An 11,686-nucleotide genomic window follows, 5' to 3' on the forward strand; every position below is an offset into this window, starting at 1 on the left:
CGGTGCCCCGCCGGCCTGATCCCAGGCCTCGCACCTGCACCCCGACTGTGTGGCCCGCCAGAGCCATGCATGGCCCCGGGACCATCATGAAGGAGGTACCACGCAGAGGCCACGCGGAGGCCCGGTGTGGCGTGCTGGGTGCCGCTGGCAGACGCACGCTGGAGCTGGGGTGCGGCCTCTAAGCAGCCCACCAGGAAGCCCCTCCTCCAGGGCCCTGCGGCTGCACCCCAAACCTCAGCTCCTGCTTTTCCCAGGCCCGGCCGCGACCCGCCTCACGGAACCCGCAGCACGGCGGCCAGAGACCAGGCGGACCAGGCGCTGAGGGGCAGGCCACGGTGTATTTCCAGGCCGCTGTACCGGCGTCTCCGGGGGCAGAGTCACATCTCACACACACACTGTCCGGTGCCCGGGAAGGCCCTCTTGGGGGCGCGGGAGGAAGCCCCTGTCCAGGGGATCGGGTGCGAGGCGCGTCCTCCGGGGCGCCGCGGCGAGCTCCTGCCGGGGACGGGGGACCGGCCGTCGCCGCCGCCGCCCTCAGAGCTCGTTGTGCCGAGCTCGCGAGATCCTGCCCGACAGGTCCTGCAAGTGCTTCTTCACCTGCGGGGGGGGGGGGGGGCCGTCGTGAGCCCACGGCCCCACCCCCGCCCCCCGCCCCCCCGGGACCACGCCCGCCCCGCAGGGCACGGACACTGCGCCGAGCCCAGGACCTAGGCCTGCACCCTCTGCTCCCGCAGGTGCAGGTGCCCGCCCACCGCCAGCTCCGTGCCTGCCCTCAGTTCAGAGCCCAGAGCAGGCCCTCCCCCACCCAGCCGCTTCCGAGCGTCAAGGCCACAGCTGGCAGGCAGCCAGGTGCCCTCCCTCCCACTCCAGCACAACCAGAGGGGTCCGGACAGGCCCCCTCCCCATCACCGCAGTGCCCAGGGCGGGGTCAGGACACGGCCCCTCCCATCACCTCAATGCCCAGGGCGGGGTCAGGACACGGCCCCCCCATCACCCGTGCCCAGGGCAGGGTCAGGACACAGCCCCCCCATCACAATGCCTGGGGTGGGGTCAGGACACGGCCCCTCCCCATCACTGCAGTGCCCAGGGCGGGGGCGGGACATGGCCCCCCCATCACCCGTGCCCAGGGCAGGGTCAGGACATGGCCCCCCCATCACAATGTCTGGGGTGGGGTCAGGACACGGCCCCTCCCCATCACCGCAGTGCCCAGGGCGGGGGCGGGACATGGCCCCCCCATCACCTCAATGCCCGGGGTGGGGTCAGGACACGGCCCCTCCCATCACCCCAGTGCCCAGGGCAGGGGCGGGACACGGCCCCCCCATCACCTCAATGCCCAGGGCGGGGTCAGGACACGGCCCCTCCCATCACCTCAATGCCCAGGGCGGGGTCAGGACATGGCCCCTCCCATCACCCCAGTGCCCAGGGTGGGGTCAGGACATGGCCCCCCCATCACCTCAATGCCTGGGGCGGGGTCAGGACATGGCCCCTCCCATCACCCCAGTGCCCAGGGCGGGGTCAGGACATGGCCCCCCCATCACCTCAATGCCGGGTTGGGGTTGGGACACGGCCCCCTCCCATCACCTCAATGCCGGGGCGGGGTCAGGACATGGCCCCCCCCATCACCCAGTGCCCAGGGCGGGGTCAGGACATAGCCCCCCCCATCACCTCAATGCCGGGGCGGGGTCAGGACATGGCCCCCCCCATCACCCAGTGCCCGGGGCGGGGTCGGGACACGGCCCCTCCCATCACCCAGTGCCCGGGGCGGGGCCGGGACACGGCCCCTCCCATCACCCCAGTGCCCAGGGCGGGGTCGGGACACGCCCCCCCCAGCACCCCGCGGGGCCGGCGCGCCCACCTTGTAGCCCAGCTCCTTGGTCCTCTCCTGCAGCAGCGCGTGCCTCTCCTGGCTCCGGCGCACGTGCGCCTCGTCGCCCAGGCGCTCCGCGTGCTGCAGCTTCTCCTGCGCCAGCTGCAGCTGCTGCTGGTAGTGGCTGTGCTTCTCCACCCTGGCTTCGAAGTGCCTGAGCTCCTCCTGCAACGGGGCGTCGCTGAGCTGCCCGGCCCCTGCCGCCCCGCCCGGCCCCTGCTGGCGACCCTGACCGCTGAGCTGCCCGGCCCCTGGAGCCCGGCCCCGGCCAGCGACCCTGACCCAACTCCTGGCCCCCTAGTGCCTGAGCTCCTCCTGCAACGGGGAGCCCTGAGCCGCCCGGCCCCTGCCGGCGACCCTGACCCTCCCCCCGAGGGCCCGGCTCCGCAGGTCCGCAGCCCAGGGGCCTGGGTACTGGCCCCCGACTCCTGGCATGGCGCCCCGGGCCCCACCCGAGCCAGCCCTCCCGCGCGGCCCCACGCCTCACCCGCAGCGACTCCAGCTCCTTCTGGGTGAGGTTGGCGGACTGCGCCAGGTCCCACAGGTCCATCACCCGGGGCTCCTCGAACTCTGCACAGCAGCACAAGCGTCTGGGTGGCCACACAGCCAGTGCCCGGGGTCGGTGACACACAGTGTGCGGGTGGGACAGGGGACAGGCAGGGCCTGTGGGGGCTCCACGGAGGGGCCTAGGGCCCACGGCGCACGCCCTGCCGGGAGCGCGCTCCTAGAGCGAGTGGGAGCCGCGGGCCTGGGCCTCCCGCGTGGACCAGCAGTGCCAGCCAGGGGGCCGCCTCTGTGGGAGCCCCGGAGGGTGGCCGTCCGATCCTGCACGGGCAGCTGGCCCAGCACACCCCGAGCTCCCCGACCGCAGAGGGGGAGGGGAGAAGACGCAGGGGCAGACGCGAGGCAGACCGAGGCAGACCCAGGCTTGGTGCGAGGCCGTGGGCGGCGGGCTCGGAGCCAGCCGGAGCAGGTGCGAATGGTCGCCCCGCCCGCCCCGCCCTCCCCCAGCACAGGCGCTCACCGGCCTCGGCGCCGTAGCCCTGGAGGCTGACCCTGCGCAGCCGCTCCAGGCCCTGGCTGATGCTGCGCATGCGGTCTTTCAGCTCGCGGTGCCTCCTCTGCAGCGCCTCGCCCTGCGCCTGGCTCATGTCCGCGGCGCTGATGACGTTCTCCTGGAGCTCTGCACGGCGGGAAGCGGGTGAGGGGCGCGCCCCCCGGAGCGAGTGGGCGGGCGGAACCGCAGGGTCGGGTCCTCCCCTAAGGCGCCCCGCCCCAGCCCCTCCAGCGGGCGCCGCCCTGCCCCAGCCCCGCCCTTCAGCGGGCACCGCCCCGCCCCAGCCCCACCCTTTCAACCCCGCCCCTTCAGCCGGGCTCCTCCCCTCCACCCAGGCTCTGTCCCCGCCCTTCAACCCCGCCCCGCCACCCAGCCCCGCCCTTCAGCGGGGGGGGGCACCCTTTCAACCCCGCCCCTTCAGCCCGGCCCCTCCCCTCCACCCAGGCTCTGTCCCCGCCCTTCAACCCCGCCCTGCCCCCACCCCCGCCCCACCCCGCCCCTCCACCCGGCCCCGCCCCGCGCCGCACCTTCGGCCGCGCTCAGCGCGCCCAGCAGCAGGTTGTACTCCTGGACTTTGTCTCTGTGGTGCAGGAACTCCCGCCACAGCCGGTCCAGCTCCTCACGGGAGAACTTCCCCGAGGTCTTGGCCTGGGAGGGGGCCGCACCTGCAGTCAGTGCCTCGCCCAGGCCTGGCCAGGGCCCTGCCCTAGCGGTGGGCGCGGCAGGGAGACAGCGGCAGGTGTGGGGAGAAGGGGCCGCCGCAGGTCCTTCCGCCCGGGTGTGTCCAGGCTCGCCGGGGGCCAGGGACGGAGCTGGGCAGCGGGAGGACTTGAGGGCGGGGCAGCTGCCCCCTCAGCATCCCCCGCTGGCCTCCCAGGCTGTGCGGTAACAGCCGGCAGAGGCGGGACCGGAGCGAGACCCTCCCACTCCCAACCCCTCCACTGCTCCGCCCCTCCGGACCAAGCGGGCTCCCGATTCCCAGCCCCCCAGATCCCGACTCCCGGCCCCCCGGCTCCCTGACTCCCGGCCGCCCAGCTCCCGACTCCTGGCCCCCAGACTCCCTGACTACCCGGCGCCCCGGCTCCCTGACTCCCGGCCCCCAACTCCCTGACTCCCAGGCCCCCGGTTCCCTGACTCCTGGCCCCCCAGCTCCCTGACTCCTGGCCCCCAGACTCCCTGACTCCCGGCCCCCCGGCTCCCGGCCCCCCGGCTCCCTGACTCCCCGGCTCCCGACAACACTACTTCACCAGCAGAGACAATTCCCGTTATGGTGGGTGCCCCCCCCCAGATTCTAGAAGAGGGGCTGGCAGGAAGGAGACTGAGGCAAGTGAACGCCCACTGTGGGGGACCCAGCCCCGCCTGTCTCCGCAGGGCACCACTGGGGCTGTACCCCCACCCCAGAAAAGAGCTGGCACGGCTGGCTCCACCCCTTCCCACACCGACGCACGGGGGCAGGTGCACAGGACGCCGGGCAGGCCCACAGCGCAGGCGAGCCCAGCAGGACGGCGGAGGGAGGGCGGAGGGAGGGTACCTTGTGCCACAGCTTCTCCAGCTGGGGGTCGTCCAGCCCCTCGTCCTGGGCGCCGTCCTCCACGGCGTTGCTGCGCACCGCCTGGGCGTCCCGCCTGCCGTCCAGCCCGTACCTGGCCAGGATGACTGCAGGGCAGGGCAGGGCAGGGCAGGGCGTGTCCATCGGCCACGGCCCGGCTCGCTGCGAGCCTCCTCCCCAGGGACCACCCAGGAAACGGTGGGGATGAAGCCGTGAACAGACCCGGGGCCCCAAGCCCCCCAGCCTGCCGAGTCCTTCTGAGTCAGGAGGCTGGGAAGCCGTTCCCCCTGGGGTCCTCCTTGCGCCCCCTCCTCAAAGCCCAGGCTCAGCACCCGAGGCTGCCAGGGCGGAAGTGTGGCCTCTGGGCTGTGCTGCCCGGGCCCTCCCGGCTGTCTCTCCGTCCCCACCCTGGGGGCAGTGTTCCACTGGGTTCACAAGCACCGTGGCCAGCTCGCGGGCGAGGGCAGGCAGCAGGGCCGGACAGCGTCCCCGGGACACGGATGAGGAGAGCAGCCGGCCCACGCCACTCCCTGGACGCCGGGACAGGGGTCTGGGAGAACAGTCGCCACCCTGCCTGTGGTGCTCGGCACCATCCCTGAACCCCCACAGGCTGGGGACACCCCTGCGTCCCCTGGGTGTCCAGGCGCCCCGGGCTCTCAGGCCGAGGGCGCGTCCTGGCTGAGGGCCGCGGGGTCCCCGGGGCACCAGCAGTACCGTTCAGGTTGTGCGCCAGCCTCGCCTCCTTCTCCCCGTCCTCGTCCAAGCCCTCGACCTTCAGCTTCTTCCAGTTGAGTTCATCCCTTTCTTGTATCTTGAGGTCAGCATGGAACTCGGCCAGCTTCACGGGAGACAGGGAGAGCTGCCAACGGGGAGCAGAGGCCGGTGACAGGCGGCAGGCGCGCGGCACGGCCGGGACTGGCTGCGCAGGGCAGCCAGCCACAGGGTCACTCCTTGTGCCACTGCCCCCGAGAACTCGGTCTAAACTGTCTGAAAGGCCGAGGAGACCTCCACCTGTGGTTCACTCCCCAAGTGCCCAGGTGGCCAGGCCACAGCCAGGAATTCCAGCTGGTCTCCCACGTGGGCGAGGGGCCCCGCACGTGGCCCCAGGACCCTGTGCCGCCCGCGGCTTACACCTGCCCTGCCCAGCTGAGCACCGCCCACAGCCCCCCAGGGGGGAGCTGGAACTTTCCAACAATCTGCTGCTTTCTCAGTGCCCCCCGAGATCCAGGCCAGAACACGAGGCTGGGGCCTGTGCCTCCCCTGCCGGGACACGGGTGGCACCGGCCAAGCAGCGCTGCGCCCGGCATAGGGCAGGCAGGGCGAGACCGGCCGGGAGGGCTGGTGACGGCCCACGGGCTCTGCGCTGGCCTCCAGGTGCCGCGCAGGTGACCGGGCAGCGCGAGAGGCCCCTCAGCTCATCTGCTGGCCGAAGCAGCCAGAGCCACAGCCACCTGCGCCTGGCGGTCTCACCTCGGCACCGCCGTCCTGTCCACCCGCGCCTGGCGGTCTCACCCCGGCACCGCCGTCCTGTCCACCCGCGCCTGGCGGTCTCACCCCGGCACCGCCGTCCTGTCCACCCGCGCCTGGAGGTCTCACCCCGGCACCGCCGTCCTGTCCACCCGTGCCTGGCGGTCTCACCCCGGCACCGCCGTCCTGTCCACCCGCGCCTGGAGGTCTCATCCCGGCACCGCCGTCCTGTCCACCCGCGCCTGGAGGTCTCACCCCGGCACCGCCGTCCTGTCCACCCGCGCCTGGAGGTCTCACCCCGGCACTGCCATCCTGTCCACCTGCCCCAGGCTCCGTGGGGCCCCTGGGGAGGGCGAAGGCCACGGCCGGGCCGGTGGAACCTCAGAGAACAAGGACACGGGACACATGGAGGCAGGCGGCACCTAGGGTCCCGGAAGGAGTCCGTCCTCCCGCTCCCGCTCCCTGGTTCCCAGTCAGGCGACAGGAGACCCTGCAGCAGCTCGGCGCGGACCTGCTGGGGACCCTCCCCGCGACACCGCCCTCACCAGCACACGGCAACCTCGGGACCTCCCCGCGACACCGCCCTCACCAGCACACGGCAACCTCGGGACCCTCCCCGCGACACCGCCCTCACCAGCACACGGCAACCTCGGGACCTCCCCGCGACACCGCCCTCACCAGCACACGGCAACCTCGGGACCTCCCCGCGACACCGCCCTCACCAGCACACGGCAACCTCGGGACCCTCCCCGCGACACCGCCCTCACCAGCACATGGCAACGCCAGAGCGGGAGAGCGCCGCCAGGCCTGCACGGGCCCACAGACCCTGACAGCTCCCAAACCAGCCGGGCTCCTGCAGCCACTGCTCGGACGCCTGCGACATCCGCGTGTCACCTCACTCCAGCCCAGAACACTGACATCCGCATGTCACCTCGCTCCAGCCCAGGATCCTGCCAGGCCTGTGACATCCGTGTCACCACGCTCCAGCCCAGAACACTGACATCGCGTGTCACCTCGCTCCAGCCCAGAACACTGACATCGCGTGTCACCTCGCTCCAGCCCAGAACACTGACATCGCGTGTCACCTCGCTCCAGCCCAGAACACTGACATCGCGTGTCACCTCGCTCCAGCCCAGAACACTGACATCCGCGTGTCACCTCGCTCCAGCCCGGGCTCCTGCCAGGCCCGCGACATCCGCGTGTCACCACGCTCCAGCCCAGAACACTGACATCGCGTGTCACCTCGCTCCAGCCCAGAACACTGACATCCGCATGTCACCTCGCTCCAGCCCAGAACACTGACATCCGCATGTCACCACGCTCCAGCCCAGAACACTGACATCGCGTGTCACCACGCTCCAGCCCAGAACACTGACATCGCGTGTCACCACGCTCCAGCCCAGAACACTGACATCGCGTGTCACCTCGCTCCAGCCCAGAACACTGACATCTGCGTGTCACCTCGCTCCAGCCCGGGCTCCTGCCAGGCCCACGACATCCGCGTGTCACCACGCTCCAGCCCAGAACACTGACATCGCGTGTCACCTCGCTCCAGCCCAGAACACTGACATCCGCATGTCACCTCGCTCCAGCCCAGAACACTGACATCCGCATGTCACCACGCTCCAGCCCAGAACACTGACATCGCGTGTCACCACGCTCCAGCCCAGAACACTGACATCGCGTGTCACCACGCTCCAGCCCAGAACACTGACATCGCGTGTCACCTCGCTCCAGCCCAGAACACTGACATCTGCGTGTCACCTCGCTCCAGCCCGGGCTCCTGCCAGGCCCACGACATCCGCGTGTCACCACGCTCCAGCCCAGAACACTGACATCGCGTGTCACCTCACTCCAGCCCAGGATCCTGCCAGGCCTGTGACATCCGTGTCACCACGCTCCAGCCCAGGCTCCTGCCACGCCTGCGACATCCGCGTGTCACCTCGCTCCAGCCAGGGCTCCTGCCATGCCTGTGACATCCGCGTGTCACCTCGCTCCAGCCCGGGCTCCTGCCAGGCCTGCGACATCCGCGTGTCACCACGCTCCAGCCCAGAACACTGACATCCGCGTGTCACCTCGCTCCAGCCCGGGCTCCTGCCAGGCCCGCGACATCCGCGTGTCACCACGCTCCAGCCCAGAACACTGACATCGCGTGTCACCTCGCTCCAGCCCAGAACACTGACATCCGCATGTCACCTCGCTCCAGCCCAGAACACTGACATCGCGTGTCACCACGCTCCAGCCCAGAACACTGACATCGCGTGTCACCTCGCTCCAGCCCAGAACACTGACATCCGCGTGTCACCACGCTCCAGCCCAGAACACTGACATCCGCGTGTCACCTCGCTCCAGCCCAGAACACTGACATCCGCATGTCACCTCGCTCCAGCCCAGAACACTGACATCGCGTGTCACCACGCTCCAGCCCAGAACACTGACATCGCGTGTCACCTCGCTCCAGCCCGGGCTCCTGCCAGGCCCACGACATCCGCGTGTCACCACGCTCCAGCCCAGAACACTGACATCCGCATGTCACCTCACTCCAGCCCAGGATCCTGCCACGCCTGCGACATCCGCGTGTCACCTCGCTCCAGCCAGGGCTCCTGCCACGCCTGCGACATCCGCGTGTCACCTCGCTCCAGCCCGGGCTCCTGCCAGGCCTGCGACATCCGCGTCAGCACACCGCGGGCTGCACAGAGCCCAGTCCCCACCACACTACCCACACTCCTCCATGAGACAGAGCTGTGCGATTTCACACACAGGAGGGTTAGACCCGAGGAAGGGCCAGGTGAGCGCTGGGCCTGCTCACGCAGCCTGCTGGGGCACCCGAGTCCTGGCTGTTCGCGGTGCAGCCGCCTGTGGACACGCACCCTGGGAAGCACCAGGCGGCGGCTCTAGGAGCTGGCTCCCCGCTACCCGCGTGGGCTCAGCCGCGTCCCGGCCCTCGGGTCGGCCTGGCCCAGCCTTGGCTGTTGTGGGCACTTGGGGAGGAAATTAGCGCACGAAAGATCTTTTTCTCTCTGCCTTCAAATAAAAGTAAAAACAAAGCCACAAGGCGTCAGGGTGGCCTCAGGTGGTCACCCTGGAGAGTGGGTCCCAGGGCCTTCTCAGTCCTCCCCGCCCCCCCGAAGGCCCGTGGGCAGGCGGTGCCAAAGACCTCCACGGGACCCCTCCGCATCACTGTGCTGGGACAGTGTCCCCACACCCGGGATGTGAGGGTGTCACACGCTGCGGGTACTAGTACCACTCAGGGGAAAAGGACACGGGGCCGGCGCTGTGGCACAGGTTAATCCACTGCCTGAAGCACTGGCATCCCATGCGGGCGCTGGTGCTAGTCCCGGCTGCTCCACTTCCAGTCCAGCTCTGCTGTGGCCTGGGAAAGCAGTGGAGGGTGGCCCCGGTCCCTGGGCCCCTGCACCTGCCTGGGAGACCGGGAGGAGGCACCTGGCTCCTGATCTGCGCGGCTCCAGCTGTTGCTGCCATTGGGGGGTGAACCAGTGGAGGGAGGACCTCTCTCTCTGTCTCCTCTCACTGGAACTCTACCTCTCAAATAAACAAACAAAATTAAAAAACAAGCAACAGGGACACGCTCCAGGCTTCCAGGTTACAAAGACTGAGGACCTCTGGAAGCGTCTGGGCCCCCTGTGCCACCTGCGGCGGCAGTGCCACAGCGCCTTGCCGTGAGGCCCCAGGAGGGCCCTGGCAGAGCGGCGAGGGGGCAGTGCTCAAACCCCGGCCCCGTGCCAGGGCTGGGGGCTCGCCCGCAGGGCACAGCTGGGACACAGCCCCCTCCCGCCCTGGGGGGAGACGCGGGCGCAGCCCCCCTGGAACAATCCCACGTTTGCTCGGCAAGACGACTGGCGAGGAGGCTGCTGAGGGCTGGAAGGGACTGGACAGGGCACGCAGGGCACGCAGGGCACGGCCCCGCCGGCCGCAGCCACAGCGATGCCAGCGGACACTCAGGGCAGGTCAGTGAGGCAGCCGAGGGCGCCTGGCCCCGGACCGGCACGGGGTGGGCTTGGGGCGCCAGGAAACCCTCCCGCTGGGGAACCTGCCGCGGCCAGTGCAGAGAGGCCAGGCCCGGTCAGCCGAGCAGCCCCTCCCCCACCGCCGCCTCCAGGCCAAGGTTCTGCCTCCTCCAGAACTCCTCTGCGAATTATTGACTCCCTATCTCAGGAATGCGAGGACCCACAGGACCCGCTCTCCCCGGGTTTTGGAAATAGAGGCGGGGGCGGCTCCGCTCGCTAACACCCCCCTCCCCCCTCCCGTGGGCCCCCGGGCTGCCCTTGGCCTGCCCTTTCCACCCGGGGCCTCCACCTGAGCGGTGGCCGCAGGGTCGCCGGTCTCCCCCCACCCCCACCCGGCCCGCCCCTGCCTCACCCTGGGTCTCTGCCCCCAACCCCGCTCCTCGCCCGGGCACAAGGTGGGCGGGGGCCCTGGCGCAGCGCCGGGGCGGGGCGGGGGGGGAGGCAGGTGCAGGGCCCGAGAGCAGCTCGCACCTGGGGGTCTCCAGCCCGGGCCGCGCGAGCGCTGCCGGCGCCCAGGTTTCCCAGGCCCCCGCCCCTCCCGGGACCCCTCCCCGGGCAGCTGAGGTCAGGCCGGGCTGATGGGCGTCCGAGCCCTGGGTGGGGGGACCGGCCCGGGGGTCCGCACAGGCGCCTCTGCAGGAGCCCCCCGCCCCCCTCACCCGCCCAGCGCCCGACCCTTGTCCCCGCGGCCCCTCACCCGCCCGCGCCCTGCCCCCGGGGACCCCGCCGCCCGCCTCAGCCCCTCACCCGCCCCGGGGGCCCCGCCGCCCGCCCCCGCCCCTCACCCGCCCGGGACCCCGCCGCCCGCCCCGGGACCTCACCCGCCCCGGGGGCCCCGCCGCCCGCCCCCGCCCCTCACCCGCCCGGGACCCCGCCGCCCGCCCCGGGACCTCACCCGCCCCGGGGACCCCGCCGCCCGCCCCGGGCCCTCACCCGCCGGGCCTTCTCCCATAGCTGGTTCAGCTTCTCCATGCGGAACTCGGGCCCCGGCTCGCGCTGCGCCGCGGGCTGCGGCTCGTTCTTCTCCCGCGAGTACTTCCCGCCGTGGCTCGCCGCGGGCCGCGGCCCGAGCGCCAGCAGCAGCAGCGGCAGCAGCGGCAGCAGCGGCAGCAGCCGCGGGAGCCCTAGCGGGCCGGCGCAGACCCTCAGCGGCGCCATCTTCCTCTGCGGCCCGGGACCCCGCGCTCGCCCTCCGGGGCCTCCAGGCCCCGCCCCCGGCCCCGCCCCGTCCACGCCCCTGCCCCGCCCCCGGCCCCGCCCCGCCGCGGCAGCTCCGTCCTCCTCGGCGCCCGGGAGGCTGCGTGCGGCGGCGCACGCGAGGCCCCGCCCCCGGCCCGCCCACCGGGTGGTGTCCCGCGAGACCGCGCGCGGAGGCACGTGGGCGTTTCCTAGGCAACTGCGGCGCCCGGACCGCCTCCCGGGACGCGAGGAGCATGCGCAGTTCTGGGGTCCGGCCGCGTCCCCGCTGTAGCGTCCGTGTCCTGCGGGGGCTCGGGGCGCTCGGGGTCAGGGTGGGCGTGGGCCGGGGCCAGGGCTCCGGGCCGGGTCGCGCGGCCCCCGCTGGCTGGGCCCTGGCGCGGGTTCCGAGTTGCGGGTCGCACCTGCCTCGGTGGGCAGCGTCCCTCGCAGCCTGCGCGTGGGGCTGGCCGCGAGCTGGACGGGGCGCGGGAGGGTGGACGGGGCTGCGCCGGGGAGCAGTGGCACTTGTCACTCCGTCA

The 11,686-nt window shown here is 72.0% G+C and overlaps 1 protein-coding gene across 1 annotated transcript; it reads right to left on the reverse strand.

The window, feature by feature from the left end:
• Window positions 1-319: 319 nt before the first annotated feature.
• LRPAP1 (LDL receptor related protein associated protein 1) lies at window positions 320-11,190 on the reverse strand. The gene is made up of 8 exons (XM_070069536.1): window positions 10,902-11,190; window positions 5,188-5,332; window positions 4,456-4,580; window positions 3,452-3,572; window positions 2,892-3,050; window positions 2,355-2,437; window positions 1,856-2,032; window positions 320-597 (listed from the first exon to the last, which is right to left on the reverse strand). The coding sequence occupies exons 1-8, from the start codon at window positions 11,124-11,126 to the stop codon at window positions 535-537; spliced, it is 1,098 nt and encodes a 365-aa protein (XP_069925637.1). The 5' UTR covers window positions 11,127-11,190; the 3' UTR covers window positions 320-534.
• Window positions 11,191-11,686: the final 496 nt, after the last annotated feature.

Source organism: Oryctolagus cuniculus, chromosome 2, assembly GCF_964237555.1.
Source record: "Oryctolagus cuniculus chromosome 2, mOryCun1.1, whole genome shotgun sequence".
NCBI lineage: Eukaryota > Metazoa > Chordata > Mammalia > Lagomorpha > Leporidae > Oryctolagus > Oryctolagus cuniculus.

Bases quoted from the DNA above. Each gene is read 5' to 3' on its own strand.
- LRPAP1 (XM_070069536.1), bottom strand. From the start codon at position 11,126: ATGGCGCCGCTGAGGGTCTGCGCCGGCCCGCTAGGGCTCCCGCGGCTG. The intron at 4,581-5,187 runs GTACTGCTGGTG...CCTGCCCTGCAG, and splicing joins GCTGGCGCACAACCTGAACG to TCATCCTGGCCAGGTACGGG. The intron at 598-1,855 runs GTGGGCGCGCCG...CCCCCCCCGCAG, and splicing joins CCAAGGAGCTGGGCTACAAG to GTGAAGAAGCACTTGCAGGA.